Consider the following 19,545-nt stretch of genomic DNA (forward strand, 5'->3'; position numbering starts at 1 on the left):
TTATGCTCTCCCCGCTTTCTTCTGTTCGCCAGCTGCGCCAAGGGGGAACACAAAGAATTGGAGGGGGCACCGGAACTAATCTGATGTCCCCGTTTCTTGCTCCGCGCGTTCTAGCAAGACTTCACCCTGCGTCTCAACCAGTTGGTTCCCAAAGATGGCGGCCACGGTGACGTCAATGCAAGCTATGTACACCTTGGCTGGAAGTGCTTTTTTTTTAGTGGTACTAGCTACGAGTCGCCCTCTTGTTTCTTTTCCAAGCACTTCCGGCCAGGCACTTGCTTCCGGTTTTCCAAATATTCATAAAATGTGTTTTAAAAAAAACTAGTGCGAAATCAATGTTTCTGGTTCCAGGGGCGTGTGGTATCGGAGCATATGCTTATTTAAAATAACGGCCACTCATCTGTCACGATAAATATTGAAAATTTATTGAGTGAGTCCTTTGAAAGAGGAGGCGCTTTTCTTGTGAAGCTGCTGGGATCAACTGCGGCACCTGGCGTAGCAGATCTGGACCACGCGCTTCTTTCTGCGTGGCCTCTGTGCTTCGTTCCGGCCGTGCGACGAAACGCAATATTAACGGAAGGAATACACCACGGCACACGAACGCCGACGTGCGAGCGCCATTACCAGGCACCTGAGTCAAGGGTTAGTGTTGCCCCCCGACTTTTTTTTTCTTGTTAAAAATGGAGAACCTCCAGGACACCTATCTGGCATACCTTCAAAAAAAAAAAGGAAATAAAACTACAAGTAGCGATGATGAGAAAACATATGTATGTTAAAAGCACGAATGGTGAAAATAATGCATGCAAAATACGTATTCGTATTTCGTAAAAGCGTGTTCTATTGTGGCATTATTTTTACGCACGCTCATGTTCTTTGCATTCAAACTTCCATGCACCCACTTTTATTTGACTGACCAGTCTTCCACCTCGTGCGAATTGTCTACTCATTCTTGCAACTCACCTTTGCGGGCCGTTTTCTTGTGCCTCGCTTTCTTTGTCGTCTCGTTGTAGCGTTATGGGGCACCTCGGGTCACTTTTTAGGTCATCAATATTTTCAAACGAAGCAACCTGCTTATTTATCACTAGTAGAATACGGTCCATTTGTTCGAGGAAGCGGCTTTGGTTCGACACCACGATCCGTGTCTGTAAATGGTTGCACGCCAGTTGTTAGCTCACTAGAAAAAGCGTACTATACCTAATTAGTGTGCCTAGGGGAATAAATGCGGACTAGAGATGCGTGTGTGAAGTACTATCGCGAAAAAAAGAAACGCCAAAAGCGGAAAGCGTGGCTTTCGGCCCAGTCAGCCTAGCCTAGCGTGGGTCGATTAGTCCGAGGGTGCGTGCCCAACACCGATAAGCCTTGGTTTATCTCTAGGCGAATTCGTGCTCTCAGTAGTCGTCAACGTAGCGCTAGAATCTTGTTCCCGTCGCAGATATCGCACCGGGTGTGTGTTCCCAGTGTCAGTAATGACTGGCGGATGATAAGCAGGCGCAGTGCGATAACGCCAGCCGGATAATCTAGGATAACCTAGGATTGAACTGTCATGATGTTTACCTTGTTGCGAAGTAGTCCATTATTACCGATGACTCGCTTGAAAACTTTGACAGCCACATGGACGTCCAGCCCACTTAGGGGATCGTCCAGAAGGTAGACGCTGCTGTCGCTGTACACTGCTCGAGCAAGTGAAATCCTCTGCTTCTGTCCTCCGCTGAGCGTTGCACCCTGTCAACGAAAACGAAGATCTTATTGGCCGTGGTCTTTCAGTGGAGAAACCTACTGCTAAACGGCGCAGAAAAAAAAACAGATACAAAACTAAGCGACTTCAAAGTTATTCATTGATTATGCAAAAAGTGGCGCCATCCCTCGCATTCTTCGAAAGATAGAGCCACGCTGCGTGGGCGCCCTAGCCTTCTGTCGCGTCGTTGCCGCATCGGCCGCATAAGCTGGGTACAGCCACACATTTACCTCGCTCAGTGACAGAAAACAATGATGTCCGTGTCCACAGACGTGCGCAGGGTTCCCCATTAGGGGGGAGACGCAAAGGTTCATCGTATCCCCCCCCCCCCTGTTGGTCATGTCCGAGAGACATGTTTCACAATCGATGAACAAAAGAAAATGAAGTAATGACATGATTCTCACAATGACCTGCCTGCCTTTGGTCCCTGGCATTCCGGAAGTTAACAGCTTTGCATCTTCCGACAGCATTATTGGACTAACGTGCTTCCGTCGGAACGTCCGATCTCCCTATCATAATCAAGGCTTGCTGAATCATTCCTGGATCAGTTTTGTTTTAAGTGCGACATAATTACGCTCACTGAAACGTGGCTGAATTCGGACTGCGATGCCATGCTGAATGACAATTATCACACTTTTCACTTGACCGCGAGGGCAAACGTGGTGGAGGATTGTTACTGAATATGACAAAGTGCATTACTTAATTATTGTGACCTACTTCCTGAATTTTCTTTTATAACACGTGATACAGAGTGCCTTTCACAGAAATATATCATAGCTGTAATGTAATGTACTGCCCTCCAGATGGAATCGTCGATCCATTAATCGCATATTTGCAAAGTTCATTGAACTATTCAAGTGAAAACGACCTAGCAATACTCATATTTACTCAAATGCTCAACACACGTTATACACAGTGTCATCTTTATACTGTTTAAATATTGTGATTAGAGATTGCACTCGAGTTACAAATATAACGAAAAGTTATTTGATTTATTTTTTAAAATCTACCAGGGCCCGACGTTATCAGTGTTGTATTGCCACCAAGCATTAGTGATGACTTACCCATTTTTCGTTGACAAAAGTGCCTAATTCTGACCGTACATATATACCGAGCAAAAGAATTAAGGACATCAGCGAAAAAACGTTGCGGGACTTTCGCAACAACGTTACAAAATAAAATTTATACTGTATACATGTCTACCACCACTGATAATGCATATAATCAATTTTTGGTCCTATTTCTTGAAACACATTCCAAGTCATTTCCCTTAACCACACATTAAAAAAGTAAAAAAGCGCATGAACCCGGGATAAATGAGGAGTGCCTTAGGATGATTAACAAGAAATATAAGCTTTTTAACACATTTCTCAAAATGCGTAACGCTGCCGGCTGGGATACCTTTCGGATACATAGAAACAAAGCTAATGCCTTATTGCGTAATGCAAAGCGAAACTATTTCTACAGTTACTCCGAAATCGGGAACAAACAGAAATTGGACGTAATGTGCAGGAAAATTATTCAGGTACTAAATCGAGCATCTTGAAATGCAGAAATTCTGAAATAACGTTGAACAATCAAGTCAAACAAGGAGCAGAATTAGCTGAAGATTTCAATAATTTCTTTGTAAATCTAGTCTTTAGCCCTCATTCTGCGGACGCTATAAATGGGGTCTGCAGAAACTCGACGAGCATATACATATGTGAATCCCACAACTGAAAGTGAAATAAATAACGTCTAGCTTAACATGCGATATTGACATCATTCAAAAGTATGTTCTTGACAGGTACTGCCTCAGCTCATGCATATCTATATATTCTTGTTCGCTCTACAGGCGTCTTTTCGTAGAAAATGCAAATAGCAAAAGTTATATCATTGTGCGGGTTCATTGTACATTCGCTAAAGAGCGTGGCCTCTCGCTTTGAGGTCCCTGTCGTATTTCCGGCACCTCGGAGGCTTTCATGCATTTGTGCGCTTTTCAAGCGAAGCTTTTATTGCCTCATAAGTGCCTTTGACTCTGTGTGTTCGCAAAAAAATAAAAAAAATAAAAAACGCGCCCGCTAGCGCAAACAAATGCGGCCTTTGAAGGTGCGCCGGCCACACGCGTTATTGTATGCGCCGTTGTCCAACAATCGCTGATATCTGGATCGTGTGGCTTGACAGCGATCAGCCGTTTCTGATACGGCCACCCGATCGTTTATCGCGGTTACCGAGGTGACTTGCCCTTTCACGTTACCACGTTTCGGTGTTGCTTGGATATGAACGCATGAACGTCGGTGTGACTTTTAGCAGCTAAGTGTTGCGCTGCTAAGTAGATGGATGACGGGGTTCAATTCCCGGCATGGAAGAAGAAAACAGTTAGGTAGGAGCCTTCTTCATTGCGATATAAAGAAAGAAAAAAAAGAAAGAAAGAGTGAGAGAAAGAAAGAGAAAAAGAAAGGAAGAAAGATAGAAAGTACGTCAGGCACGCAAACGCCAAGTCTCGCTTGCTTCCATTTTTCCGGTAGTGGAAAGACACCTAAATTTTTTTCATTCAGGTTGAAATTATCAGGGCCGAGTAGTTGCTTTATTTATCGTGAGACGAGATCTTAAGAAGAGTCTTGCTGCCTAGCAGATACAAAATGAAGTTGGCCATACCTTTTCCCCGACTTCAGTGAGGTCGCCTGCTGGAAAACGGCCCACGTCGTGCAGGAGTTCACAGGCGTCCAACACTCGTGTGTAACGAGCCACATCCAGTGTCTTTCCGAATAGAATGTTGTCCCTGACAGTCATGTTGAAGACAGACGAGCCTTGAGGAACGCATGCCACTGATCCCTGTGAGAACGAAGGTTTCTTTTTTTCGAGAACAACGCTGCCTTAGCTTAGAACTTTCTTCGATGCTCACCCATCGTAGTCGGTGTGTGCAAATGGAATGTTTGCGTTATTTCTCGCGAGAGTTGTCGCTGTGGGCGCACTACAAATACTGTCAATTCTTGCCCTTCTTCTGAAAGTTTATACCAAAACGTGTCGAAACTAGCAAGATGTGTACTGCGCACTCCGTGAACGCATAACGTTTAATTAAGCGTGTAACGGAGCAGTATCCTGCTCAATACCTGAAATGAATTGACTGAACTTTCTGGGATTGATACTGTAGTGTTTTTTACTTAGTACATTTAAGCTGTCCTAAGTAAACACAAGCTTACAGTGCTTGCTTGCAGCATTTTTTTTAACAGGAGCCGTTGCGGTACAAGTATTTGGATTAGAACTCTCAGCTGAAACACAGAATAAACAAATTTACCTGCGCAACGAAGCAGACACATCGGTGTCCCAACTGGCATCAATAATATAAAGCGGCATAAATGAACACATCGGAGTGCATGAAGAGAGAGTGCCACTTCGGTATAAAAGTGGATATTTGCGAAGTGCTGTAAGTTTTCTGTGTAGATCAGATGTGCTACTTCTACCATTTGTGGAGCATTACTTGATGCCCTTCTCGGAAATAAAAAGAATGCTCACTAGACAATTTACTGATGTTAGTGATGCGACTTTCTTTTAATGTTTTTTGAAGCATTCAGATTTTAACCAATTCATCCATTTGCTGCATCCATCTATGTATTGTTCCATACGGTCAGTAACGGCGCTTTCTTTTATGTAGTATTATGCATTTTCATTCCCAAGATCTCATTTGTTCGGGGGCCATTTTACATTTTCGTAGTGTGACTGAAAGCAGGTGAGTTGGCACCTATTCATTCTTGGATAGCCCACGAACAGACGAAAGACGAAGTAAGAAGACGGGACAAGCGCTGGTCTAACAACTGAAAGATTTATTGGAAAAGATAAAGCACGTTATGGTATACCACGTGGTCTACTGGGGTGGTATATAGAATACCTTGCACATGCGGCAGTGTCTACATCGGAAAGACTGCCAGATGTGTTAACATCAGGTTGCGAGAGCATGGTAATTCCTTAAAGGGAGGCGTATCTTTTCTTATATCCCCAGCCAATGTCATGAATGCGGATGCATGCCTTCGTTGGCACAAACCTGAATTATCACGCATCATCACGATCAACGCACACGTTAGATCACCAAACATGCCACATGGCCAAGCGTGATAGCAATTGCATTAATCAGCCGTCGATGTCATTATGAGAAGAAATTCTGTTCATTGATCGCTCCTAAGCACGTGTGTGGTTTACGTCTTCTGCATATATTTCATTTTTTTTAAATAAGTCTCTCAATTGATAGACCAGCGCTCGTCCCGTCTTCTTCCTTCCTGTTTCGTCCGTTCGTGCGGTACCCAACAGTGGTTACATTTTGGTGTTTTGTCGACATCTACAAATGATATGTTCCCAGCCGCAGAAGGACAAAACAAACAAACAAAAACTGGCGAGTCTGTAGGAGTTCATACGGGACGCAGGGTGATTTGACAAGGATCAGGAAAAAGCACCGTGTGGTGTCTTTTTCATTAAAGTGTGTCAAGTAGTGCTGTATGAGCCATTCTGCCATACTACTTTGCTGCAGATCGGTTTTCTAGCTCGTACTGCGTGCGTACTGCAAAGGACCTGGACCCAGTGTTAGTTACTATGATTTAAAAGTGAGGATATATTAGTGCTCTCATGATGACCTACCACACGTTGGTTTGTATAAACATAGCACCTAGGCGAGACGGTAGGGAAGGCGCACAATGCATTCAGGAATCATCCAGCGGGCGGTCAAACCAACGATCACATCGTCAAGATAGCGGCATCGGATAATAAGTTGAACGAGTAAACCTCTTCATGAAAACGATAAAGATTCATGCGCACGTGTATGCTTTACTTTCTGTGTAACATTTGCCAAATTTCGTTCCAACACAGTGTTTACAAAACGATGACTTGTAGGTGATATGGTGTAAAGAGCTATTCTCCATCTGTACTATTTCACCATGGTGGCCTTTTCTACAGGGTGACGTAAGAGGATGATTGTGCACGGGGTCTCCTGTCTAAATGCGTGCGAACTGAGAAGTCTTTTTTCCAGGAGTAGCCATTGAAATTTGCCGCAATCTAAAGAAAAAGCTCATATCTAGTTTTTTGTAGCAAGCATATTTTCTATTCATATCGATCTGCATTTTTACTAACATCCTTGAAAGCTTAAAGATGGGAAAGTATCCATCAAGCATGCTGCTAAGTAACTGGACAGTAAAAAAGAACTATATAATTATGCTGCCGCCTATTCCTAATAAACAGTATAAGATGGTTGTAATAAGCAGTGATGTACAACATGAGGCGGGTCGCTAGTTATCACAAATAAGTAGGGGTGTGCAGATAGTGAACTTTAGAACCGAATCGAATAGGAATCGAATAGTGATGACACCGAATCGTTCTCGAATAGTGAGGCAACAATTTTCAAAGCAACCCAAAAATTCCATAGCACTTTATTTGAAACAAATATTCACAAGCTTTTGCAAAAAAAGAAAACAACATTACGATTACTATTAACTGACAAGAATACCTCAATTGCTTAAACTCGGGGAAGTTTGAATACAGCAGCAACTAGAGCCTTCGAAATATTTTGTAAATGCAGGCTCAAATATAGCAGCGACTACAGTATTCAAGATGGGGCTTTGTGAACAGCTTTTAAGTAGAGTTAACTGATACATAAATATTCAGCAATTTTTCTTGAGTTAATATCATCATGAATGCTGTGGTGAAGATAGTGGATTAATGACACTGTCGCTTCGACTACGCTGGAGTTTTAAGCAAAAGCTCCGTCATGCTGTGATCAATATAACGTCGATAGTCCCGTAAGTACATGAGCTGCATGCATCTGGGTAATCCGATGATGAGAACGAGAAAAGTTACCCCTCGCTGCTTCAAGGTCTCGTTCCTTCGAGCATTTTTTGTCGTTGCTGGTTCTTCGAAAAATATTCGGTATTTCGAACATGCGCTACTCGATTCGAGAGCGGAACCGAATACAGAGCTATGTGATTTGTTATTCAAATTTTTCGAATATTCGCACGTCCGTACAAATAAACGGTGTAACAATTTTTCGTAAGCTCACCTTTGACGGAAAATTGCGCGCACACAAACACGGTAACAGGAAACGAAAGAACAACATAGGCGCGGTGTTGTTTCCTTGTTTTTCTAGTGACCGTGCTCGTGTTCGTGCGCGCCTCATGTTCTGTCAAACAGGAACAAGTACCAACTAGCCCAATTACCCATGCTTTGCGTAAGCTGTCCATTCGAACAGCTTGTGCTTTATTACCAAAAGTTATTCACTGAAAAGCGGTGACCTAAAAAACGTCTATGAGGTTGCCTCATACGGCCCACTTACCGCAATGCTGCAGTAGCCGCTGATTCGGTGAATCTCGCCTTGCATGGAGGCTAGGAGTGCAGATTTACCGCTGCCCACAAAGCCGACCACTCCCACTAGCGAACCGGGTTCGACTTGGAGACTGACATCCCACAGGGCGATATTCCCGCTTTGCGGTCCGGGGGAATTTCTTGAATTCCATGCGAAAGTGCAATGGTCCATGCAGATGGAACCATCTGTGTAATAAATTGAAATATTAAAAAAACCGGCGCGCGACAGAGGGGGTGGGGGGGCGAGGAGCGAGCGGCTGCCGTTCCTGTTGCCATGACGACATAAGCAACGTAAGCGCCACCCTACTGCTGACCCCGGGCTCAGGGGTCGTAACTGAAGGAGCCCCTGGCGCCGGCGTCGGCGGAACGTCTGAATTGAACCAACAATTGGGAGTTATACGAAGTAACACTCCCCCCCACCCCCTAGTGGGAGCTCGCACGAAAGCAGCAGCGCCGACGCCGAGCAGCAAACCCCGAGCTTCGAGAGCAGGAAGCGCAAGCCAGGCGGCAGCGGAGGGAAGCCGCCAACCCCGATGTCCGAGAGAAGTAACCGAGAAAGAAACGGCAAGTGCAGCGAAGTCCACCATGGCGAAACACTCAAGAACCATAGTTAAAGACAAAGAAAACACTGACAATTACAGCAAAACACAAAAAGCTCCAAAGGAACGAGCACAGTTTCGCTTTTTCCTGAGATTTCATTTCGTTGAACTAGGTCAAGTTTTTTAACCTGGTCACTTCTGAACGTTATTGTTTCAAAGGATTTCCTTATAGCTAAGCAATAACTGAAAGTGTGCACCAAAAAGAAGTACGCCTTATTGGGCAGCACGCAAAGAGACGAGAGACGTGAAAGGAAACAGGACCGGCGCTGGTATTACAACAGGTTGTTAGACCAGTTGTTAAACTGCCCTAGAATACACAGGTTTCAACTAGCGCGCCTTTATTTCTGCTGCAGAAGGAAGTAATGTAAAGGCCGGAAGTAGAAACCAGAACTTTCACTTATATACAGGAAATACGTACCCAGATGTTACTTGGCCTGCTGGGAGTAGAATAACGGAAGTTTGGTATGATGGCATTACGCGAGGCGCAATTGCTTCTTTACTAGTTTTTTTAAAGCGCGACTTAAAGGGGCCATGACACGGTCACCCAAAGATTTGTGGTCTTCAGCGAAAACTAGAAGTAGAGGGTCTATTATGCCTATGCAGGTTTTAAAAGTCGGGCGTAAAAGAATATTTCAGTGCAAAACAAGCCCTAGAAGTCGCCGGCTGTAAACCCCACCCACCGTCGGCGACCGCCATTTTGCGATGGCGCGTGTGACGTCATGTGCAGCACGGAACGGAGCCGTCGTCTTCTACCAAAGTTTCAGCCGCTGCAAATCGTTCAATTTCAGTGCCAAGCTGAAGAAAGCTAAAATATCTCGATATCACGTGCAGCTGACCACGGAACGATATCATTCGCCGCAATGCAGACGCTTGCACAGCTATAGCTGCTTGTTACGTCACGGCTCGCGAGTTCACCAGTGTTGCCTGACTCTCGGGCCGCTTGCGTGTTTATAAATATATTCGATTTTAAGTTAAGTGCTCGACCAAATGCTCTAAAATTTCGCCAGCTTATTTGTGAATGCACAAGGATTAATCCACATAACACAGATTACGACCGAAAATTCAGTGCCATGGCCCCTTAAGCTATACAACTGGCTATCACGGTAAGCAAAGAATGTAGGTTCGCAAAGACAGTTTCGCTTTAAAAGAGTCGCAATTTGAAGGGGTAGTAAGACTATGACTTGGCCGTGTTGCTTAATACTTGCTTAAGAGCGCAAAGCGACAGAGAAAGACAAAAACGAAAGCTGCATGATCTATTACAGGCAATTTTCCATTAGACACGTCTGAATTTTTAATTCTGCAGAATACACTTACCCCTCAGTAAATTTTTCTCGCTTTTCTTCAACAGATGGGCATTCTTCTCCTCACTTTCGACACACACCCTCGCAATGCGCTTGAGCCCCATGGCCGACTGCGAAAAAAAAAAAAAGTTGCGGTAACTGCGAGGAAATAAAGTACACTAAGAACAGCACTGTGCCAAATCATTCGAAAAAACATGAGTAGTTTGCACAAGAGGAGCAAAACAAAGTCACAACAGAGCTGTGTGTCTCCTAGATAGTCCCGGCTTGCCTCAATCTCAATTAGACTTAATTAGAAATAATTAGGCCACACGAAACCTTGAGTAGCGGTACCTTGGGTTGGCCTGACTCGATCACACACAACTTAAATAGTCTTAATTAGACTTACTCTTAATTCGCACGAATTATACTTTATTGGACTTAATTAGCTAGTCCCGGCTTGGCACAATCGTAATTAGACTTAATTAAGCACACGAAACCTTGGGTACCGTTACCTTTGTTGGGCCCTGGCTCAATCACACAACTCAAATGGTAATAATTAGATGATGTTGATGATGAAATAAACTTTTAATTTGCCGAAACAGTGTTCCGGAGCTCGTAAGCTCGGGGTCACCCTAGCTGGGAGGGTCCCTCAGCGCAGGAATCCTCTGGCAGCGATCGCCTCCCGGGCCCTGCCGACGAGTCCTCGTTGGTCGTCTAGGTCCCATGAGAATATCTTGGCCTCCCACGTCTCGGCGAGGAGTTTGATGCGTGCGGTCGTTGCCTTATTCTTAATTAGCACGTATTATACTTAATTGGACCTAATTAGGGTACACTCGGCCAGCAGTAATTACTATCTTCCTCAGCAGTAATTAGTATCTTCCGGACGTTATCCAGCCTTTGACGATGTGTGAAGTTCGCTATCGCAACTATCTTACGAAAGTGAGAAACTCACAGGGTCCCTAACGCATTCGCGTGACACGACACGAAGGCGAAAGGCTTCTCTTAACAGCGAAGCTGTTCTTAGTCGAGGCTTTCATGTCCGGGGTCGGCGTAGAAGTGACCACGTGGCCTTGCAGCGTGGCGAGAGTCAGGCTCGCTAGGAAGGGGAGGGCTGCGCCGTGCTGCGAGAAGCGAGAACGTGCTGCGAGATGCGAGGGGTGAACCTTCGAGAAACGCGCCATGATGGGATGACGGTGAGGCGCTGTGGAGGGTAAAATAGCGTGTCAGTGTTCAGGAGTTTGCGCTTGAAGAATGGTGAACATTTCTCGTTCTCCCAATGAAGAAGCCACCCAACGACGCGCCGGCGAAGGGAAGACTTGGAAAACATAGAAGTACGATATAGTCTGATGAATGACGGGAATAAGCTTCACTTTTTTGACAGTGTTCGCGAAGTGGAGCTGAGCGGATTATTTTTCTTCTCAGTCGATGTATTGATCCTTCGCAACCCACCTACGAACGCTTTCTGCACCTGACGTGGCTTTGCCCTGTCCCCTCCCCCCCCCCCATGAATATCTACAACTCACCTGGTTTTGCGTGAATATGAGAGCGCGTGCAGCACAGTGAATGACGTTAGGCATATGAGCAGAACGTCAGCAACGAGGCCGTTTGACCATCGCGCGCCCTTTGTTCTCTCAGCGAACCTTTGTCGAAGGCTTTCACCGATAGCACACTGCCAGCGATATTAAAATAACCATGCCGCAAAAGAACTGCACATGTTCACAGCGGGTGTAGGAAAAAACGTCCCCGGAATATACGTCCCGGAAGAAACGTCCCCTCTGGCATTGCTCTCTAGGAAAAAAAGTCCCCAAGTGAAAAATTAACCGAAAAACCAATCTTGTGCGAACTCACTTGACAAAACACTGCATTCTTTATTCGACACTTCTCAAATTTTCGGCCGCAGTTTGCTCAAGAACAAGTGAAACTAAAACCGAATCGTACGTCCGATAGCCGTCAGGAAATCTTCAACTTTCGTCTTCCCGGCAGTATATATAGTCCTCACATAGGTTATGAACACGCTGCTGCATGGCCATGACCGCTGATTTGCTCCTCTTTTTGGGGGTGCACCGACTCGAGACTGGGCCATCTTCATCGTCACTGTGGCTTCTTCTGAGCGCAAGGCGTCAATGGCCCTCCACACTGTTGGGCGGCTGTGGCCAACGATGCTTCCCAGCCTCCTGTTCCAGGCCTCCGCATGATGGTTTGTCCTGTGCCCTCCATCAAGAGTGGCCGAGTAGACGTTCCACATAGCATGGGGGTAAGTGGGAGGTGTTCGCCGCAGACGAACTATGTTGTCAGCTCTCTGTACCCGCCTGTAAGTACCCGAAACATACGTTTCGTCAAAATACTCTAGTACTTCTCGGCCAGCTTCTGGCATTAAACCTTTCAATGCGGTCATTCCATCTTCTACGTCGTCAAGGGGCAGGAAAGCTAGGGCGTCCAGCATTCCCATGAAAGTTCGAAACTCCTGATCTTGCCTGTAAAGGGTGACCAGCCCGAGCTCTTGAATTTTTCGCCAGGTGCTTTGGCACAGATGGAAGAAGCACGCCTTTATCGTGACGTCTTCTCCAAAAACTGCTTTTACAGCATTCATGGTCGCCTTCTCAAAGTCGCATATAATGACATCCGGGTACAAAGTGAGTCCAAGGAGTTCGCGCTGGTCACGTAATGACTTGAACAGATCCTCGTACGCTTGCTGGTTCTTCCTTGTCATGAACGCATATGCAACTGACACGACGCCCTCGCCTAGCGGCACAAGAACAAAGTATAACTGAAGGAATCCCTTGGGAGCGAGGTCAAAGTTTCCGTCCATAAACCATGTGCTGCTCTCGGCTAATAGCTTCAAGCACGTTGCGCTGGCAAATACAAGCAGTCTGTTTTCAGTCTCTGGCCCAGTATCGTAGCGCAGGAAGCGCTCTGCGCGGTCGCCCGCAGTCATAGTCCAAGGAGCCGGAATAACAAGGTCCCTGAGGCTGACAGGATTCGGTGGGTACATTTTGCTCCGCTGCTGGCGAATGCAGCGTTTTCAGGCTCTGCTCGCTGCTTATGCGGCATTTTTCTTCGTCACTAAGGTTCCTGACGGCATCTGCGACAATGGCGGCGGGTTTTTCTCTCGAGACAAGTGCAGTCTCTTTCATTTGCTGCATTGTTTTTGCGATATTAATCGCAGAATCATCTGCAGGGTGGTTGTGGTGAACACTCCGGTGGCAGTTTGTTGAGGATTTGTCCATAATTAAAGCGCCTTTGCATCCATTACGTTTAGCACAACGCCACCGGGTGCCTGAGGCAGTATCTTTTTGTCTTGTGTACATATAACCGCCAAGGCACAGCTTTGTGCCTCCTTTGTTCGATTTCATTTTCTCCATCCTGCAAATAAGTACCGTGTCGTTTAAGTCAACAACAGGGCAAGTATCGAATGAGCTACCGAATGCGTACACTTACCTTGAGAGCGCTGGTGCGACCAAACTGCTGCCTCCAGATTAAATGCATGGGCGCTGAACTGGCAACCCCTTTATGTCGTTTCAGGCGCGTGTAATAGCTAGATAGCACTGTATCTGACATGCGCATTGTATGTGATATTGCATATGACATACAATGATTGGGTTAGTTGGTATGTCATTAGAGGGAACGACACCACCGCTACTATCAACTGAAGGCATTATTCAGCAAAGGAAAACATATACCGACCCTGCCACCCGTTGCCCATGCGCACCGTCGTATAGTTGCAATGTCCGGAGCTATCGCGCCATATCTGCTGCTATTCCTTTCTTTCAGAAGCGACACTTCTTTTTCAGCAATAGTTCATGACGAGTGGCTGAAGTTTATATGTCATTATGGCGTCCGTATTCTTTCAGTAAACTGCAATCTTCGCGCCTATCCTTTGTTTGTTTTTTTTTTTTCCTTTGAGAAATGAAGAATTGGCGACTGGAAGGCGCAACGTTCGATGGTCCCGTCTGGGACGTTTTTTTCCGACAACGCAAATGGGGACATTTTTTCCAGGGACATTTTTTCCGGGGACGCTTATTCAGGGGACGTATATTCCGGGGACATTTTTTCCGGGGACGTTTTTTCCGGAACCCGTTCACAGCTACGTCTTGCCAAAGGTAGTCGTCACTGAATGCACCGTGCGGGACGTGCTCATGCTAACCGTGCTTATGAAGAAGAATTGATATTTGGGCGAGTTGGGTGTATGATTAAACATGTTGAGGGCTTCAGCGCAAAACGAACGAGGACAGAGGCAAAGAAGGGACACAAACGCATTTACTATACCTTACTTTGCCTCAGCCAGCGTTCGTTTCGCGCTGAAACCACGCAACTTGTTTAACCGTGCTCATAGGCGTGCGCAGGGTTCCCCTTCATGGGGCGGGGGGCGAAGGATCATCGCGGCGTCCCCCCTCCCTATTAAGTCAATGTATGGGGCAGACTTTTCGCACTCCTCTTCTTAGCTGGCCGGCGGGGGGAGGGGGGGCCGACGCCCCCCCCCCCCCTCTGCGCACGCCTGTGACCGTGCTTATGACTGTACGGCACGCTCCTGCAAGCGCACTCTACGGGCGGACCTTTAATTAAGGCTATAGCTTCTCCGAGAACTCGCCTAGCAATTGTTCTATTTGTAACGAGTCCTGCATAAAGAGCATATTCTGCGGGCGGCGTCGATTCCTACGGCGCGCAACTGCTTGCGTTTGAAAGCCTTTCGTGACGTTTTCTCCCGCACAGATGAGGCTCAGAGCATCCCAGTACCACCAGTGTAGCTTCCAGAGTGGTCTCGCAGTAGGTTATTGAGACGTTCAATGGACCTTTGACCAGAAGTTGGCGCGGGAAGCAGGTCAATATTAAGGAAGTCTTCTGAAGCCGGTTGGAGCGGTGACGGTACTTCGTGTCGGTGGGCCATGTATTAATGATCGTTACGGGACAACCTACATCCACTGACAACCCGCCACGGTCGCCTAGTGGTTATAGTGCACAAAATGCAGTTCGTGCCATGCACGATGAGGGTAGTTTATGCAATTACACTGTCATGTGGAAAGAAGTATTTTGGGAAGACGGGACGGTGCATTAATGTTTTTCTCAGGGAGCACCCCACAGCTGTCAAGAATCACGCCAGCACGAACTTAGCTATGCATTGTAGAACGTGACATTGTGAGCCAATGTTTTATGAAACACGGGTAATATACAGGAATTTTAACCAAACCTTTCGCGAAATTGTGGAAGCATACCACATACATATAAATCAGAGCGCATGCGTCAGCCAGACTTCGGTTGCTCTGCATGATAAAGAAGTGCAGCTTTTGAAACATGTAATCAAATGGATCCCTATCACGACAGACACGCGCCACGTGATCATTTGTTGTGTGTGTTTATTTACTGCATGTGTGATGAAAAAAAATCAGTTGTCAGTCAGAGCTTGTTTGTGTACGCGTCTCTCAATCCTCAGTCCGGGTCGCGCAGCCCTGTATCGTAAGTCAGTAGGGTATGCTCTTTCATTGTTCAATGTGCAGCGGTAAGGGGCGCATGTTGTTTGCTATAAAGGCGGCCGAGGACCCTGATGTGGCATTAAAAGAACGGTTTACATTTAACATCCACCTCCTTAAAGCCGGGTACCAAGAGCGGGCCACTGTGAGGAGCACAGGATGGCTAGGTGGGCTAGTTGGTATCGAATTTTCATATAACATTTTGAGCGCAAATAGACGACGCAGGACGAAGACGGTTCTTCACAAACCATAGCGCAATAAAGAACACGGGACAAGAAAGAGACAAGCACAAGTGCTTGTCCTGGTCTCTTTCTTGTCCCGTGTTCTTTCTTGCGCTATGGTTTCTGAAGAACGATGAACAACCAACACGCCCAAACGTTCTCCCTTACGAAGAAGGCGTGTGGTGTGTGTTTCCCTTCTTCGTCCTGCGCCGTGTATTTCCGCTCAAAATTTTATATGAAAATTGAGCAGCACGTCGCTGCTTCATGTTTCTGTTTGTGTCCGCAACGAAGCTTGGTTTCTCTCGGACTCGCACAAAGGAGATGGAGGGGGAGGGGGCGCAGCGGGGAAACATTAGAACCCTGCGGACGCCTACGCAAAGAAGCTCCTTCAGACAGCCGAGTTCCAGTAGCCTCTTCAGACACGCATTGTGATTCACTGTCTGCAAATGCGTCAAATTCGCATGACATGATTCAAAGGCACTCAGCATTACATTGCAGGAAAGAAAATGAACGAATGTGTTGCTTTGTGTGAGTTTGAGTAATTGATGTTTCTTCGCGTGTAACTAATTATCTAATTATTCTGCCATCAGTCAGCTTCAATACTTGCATAAAAAGAATCAACTATTAGGCCCGAAAAGCATGCACACCTTCTTTTTTGGTTGTATTCGTTTCGAGCGGAGAAAAAAGCACTCTTGACGTTGGTCCTGGAACGCGGCACGTCGAACAATCGTCTAACACGGTAGTGTCTCCAGCAAAGTGATCCTCTGCAGCAATACGCAGGACAATGAAGTTAAATGACCGCTAGTTATCCAATCAGGAAGCGTGCACGAATGTGCACACTGAGTTTCAGGCCATTTGACGAAACACGCGGCGTGGAACGCGCCTCTGAAGTTCGTGTCCCGTGTCGCAAAGGGGCACGCCGTGTCGCAAAGGGGCACGAAAGCGTCAGATCGCAAATGTAGGTATTCACAAGTCTCGCGGCCCATATGATTGACACCCGCGCTGTCCTTCTGGGACGAAAACGGATCGTGAAAGGTGAATAAGCTGTCCCAATAGAGCAATTCTAGTTGATTCAGCTAAAAAAAAAATAATCTTCAGCAACCTCCAATATAGCAGCTGCACGCATCACCAGGCCACACACACGTAGCGAATGAGGTGCTGTCCCCTTTTGCAGTAATGCTTCTTACACGGTTAGCGATAACCGTTTTTAATTCGCGAGTACAACAAATCACACAACTGCTAACCGATTCTCTAGCTGCCGGAAATTTTGTGTGCATGCAATGTGCCTAGCATGCCTGCCTACGATATTTAAGGACAGCAAATTACTTCGAGGACTTATTATTTCTCATTCTTATAACGGTGCACATTTGTATCACTTTTACTACAATAATGGTGCTTGTACTGTGAACACAACTTTTTTATCTGCCGTAACGACGTCACTCGGCTAAATTTTATTTTATTTATAATACCCTCAGGGCCAAATGGCATTGAAGAGGGGAGTGGATACAATACATGAAAAATACAAAATAAAACAGTGCAATGAATACAGGTAACAGAACATTTCTCCAGGTTATACAAATAATAGTAGTTATTTCAAAGAAAAAAAATAAAAATAAACAAATAGGATCAGTGAGTACAGGTAACAGATTTTCCTTGTTATACAATATTATCTAATGTTTCGTGAAAGAGTTTGCAGTCAGTGATGGTTGCGACGCTTGAGGGAAGATGGTTCCAATCCTGAGATGTACGGGGAATAAACGACTGAAAGAAAGACTTAGTGTGGCATGACGCGATTCCGACCTTATTACGATGATCAACGCGGTTTGAAATGTACACAGGCCGGAGTATGACGTCATTATTAAGTGTTGGATGGTGGAAAATTTTATGAAATAGCGAAAGACGGGCGACTTTGCGTCGGTGAGCCAATGGAATAAGTGATGTTATTTTTCATTGAGGTTATACTGGCAGTGCGGTTGTAGTTAGAGAGGGTGAATCTAGCAGAGTTATTTTGTACTAGTTCTGGAGAGGTGATAAGTTTAGCATGACTGGGATCCCATATGGCAGATGCATACTCAAGTTTGGAGCGTATGAGAGACTTATAAAGCATTAGTTTTAAGGAAGAGGGTGCTTTAGAAAAGTTACGTTGTAAGTAGCCGAGCATGCGATTAGCATTGTTAATGACGTTGTCCAACTTAAGTTATTTGTGATGTGTACACCAAGATATTTATAGGAGATGACGGAATCTAAGGGAATGTTGTTTATATGATAGCTGTTAGGATTCGAGTTAGTTCTGGATACGTGCATTCTTTTACATTTACTGATATTAAGTTCCATTAACCAGTTATCGCACCAGTTAGCTATATTATTTAGGTCAGCTTGAAGTGTTTTACTATCATCAGCATCAGTTATTTCGCGGTATATAACACAGTCATCTGCGAACAGATGTATGTTAGAGGTTATTGAAGTAGTCAGATCATTAATATATATAAGAAATAATAAAGGACCCAATACCGAACCTTGAGGAACGCCTGATTGTACTTCAGTGAATGGCGAATGATGGTCATTAGCAGTTACGAATTGGAAGCGATTAGAGAGAAAATGTTCTATCCATCTAAGAAGGTTAGTGTCGATATTTAGCAAGCTTAGTTTAAAGAGCAGTAGTTTATGGCAAACCTTGTCAAACGCTTTGCTAAAATCTAAAAAAATACTGTCAGCGCAGGATGAGCGATCCAGGATTTGATGATGATCCAGGATCCAGATGATGAGTGAAAGAAGCCAGCTGAGTTTCGCAGGAGTAAGATTTTCTAAAACCATGTTGCGCATTAGCAAAGTATGAGTTAGACTCAAGAAAGTTAGCGAGATTCGTGAAGATTACATGTTCTAATAATTTGCAACAATTACTTGTAAGTGATATGGGTCGGTAATTAAGACGTGAATTTCTGGAGCCGGATTTATAGATTGGAACCACCTTCCCTATTTTCCATTCCTTTGGAAGTTGACAAGAACTCAATGATTGTTCAAAGATTTTAGTTAATATTACAGAACTAGCGACGTTAGTGCTTTTAAGGAATTTACTATTAATACAGTCATAGCCAGGAGCAGAGTGGAATGGTAAGTTATCTATTAACTTTATGATTCCAGGTACATCGATGATCACGGCATTCATTGGCATGAAATTGTATTGGTACGCACGAGGAAGTTTGATGTTACCGGATTTAGAGAACTGGCTAGTAAATGAATCATTGATAACTGAAGCGCACATGTTATCAGGAACACTATTTCCAGATGAATCTTCTAGTGATATAGTGTTGTTAGTGGTTGGATTGATTATTTGCCAAAACTTTCTAGGATTAGTTTTTAGTGTTTCAGGTAGCGTTCTAGTTAAGTAGTTGTCTTTAGCAGTTTTTAGAGCTCTTAAATAGGTGTTTGAAGCAGATTTGTAGGTTTCCCAGCGCGAAGGTGAAAGTGAGTATTTAGCTAAACGAAAGAAACGCTTTTTTCTGTTAGATAGGCGTTTTAGATGACTGGAGTACCATGGTGCTTGGGGATTGGAAATGAATGTGCGATTAGGGATGTATTTCTCGGTTAGTTTATGGACTGTGCATGCGAACAGGTCCCAGTTGGACTGAACTGAGCGAGATTCGAAATTGGCAATAAAATCATCGTAGAAGTGAGTTAGTTCATTATTATTGCTTCGAAGTTAGCTTTCCGGTAGTCTCGTATGGTTTTCCGCTGTTTAGTCTTTTTAATAGGACTAATATTGATTTCAAAGTTTAACGAGAGGTGGTCGCTGATTCCTGGTAAGTATGTGATATGGGAGGCGAGGTCAGGATGCGTTGTAAGTACTAAATCGAGAGTGCTAGCTACATTACTTGTAATTCTGGTGCTTGAGTTACTAATTGCGTGAAGCAAAAAACGGAGCAT

At 45.0% G+C, this 19,545-nt stretch overlaps 1 protein-coding gene across 1 annotated transcript; it reads right to left on the reverse strand.

Annotated features, from left to right (window-relative positions):
* Positions 1–960: 960 nt before the first annotated feature.
* Positions 961–12,895, reverse strand: LOC119377886 (multidrug resistance protein mrp-7; the record flags this gene model as incomplete). The annotated part of the gene is made up of 4 exons (XM_037647181.2): positions 12,004–12,895; positions 4,373–4,549; positions 1,555–1,722; positions 961–1,142 (listed from the first exon to the last, which is right to left on the reverse strand). Coding segments are annotated over exons 1-4 (1,394 nt in total), but the record flags the coding sequence as incomplete, so codon positions are not given.
* Positions 12,896–19,545: the final 6,650 nt, after the last annotated feature.

The sequence above is a fragment of the Rhipicephalus sanguineus genome, unplaced genomic scaffold, assembly GCF_013339695.2.
Source record: "Rhipicephalus sanguineus isolate Rsan-2018 unplaced genomic scaffold, BIME_Rsan_1.4 Seq6014, whole genome shotgun sequence".
NCBI lineage: Eukaryota > Metazoa > Arthropoda > Arachnida > Ixodida > Ixodidae > Rhipicephalus > Rhipicephalus sanguineus.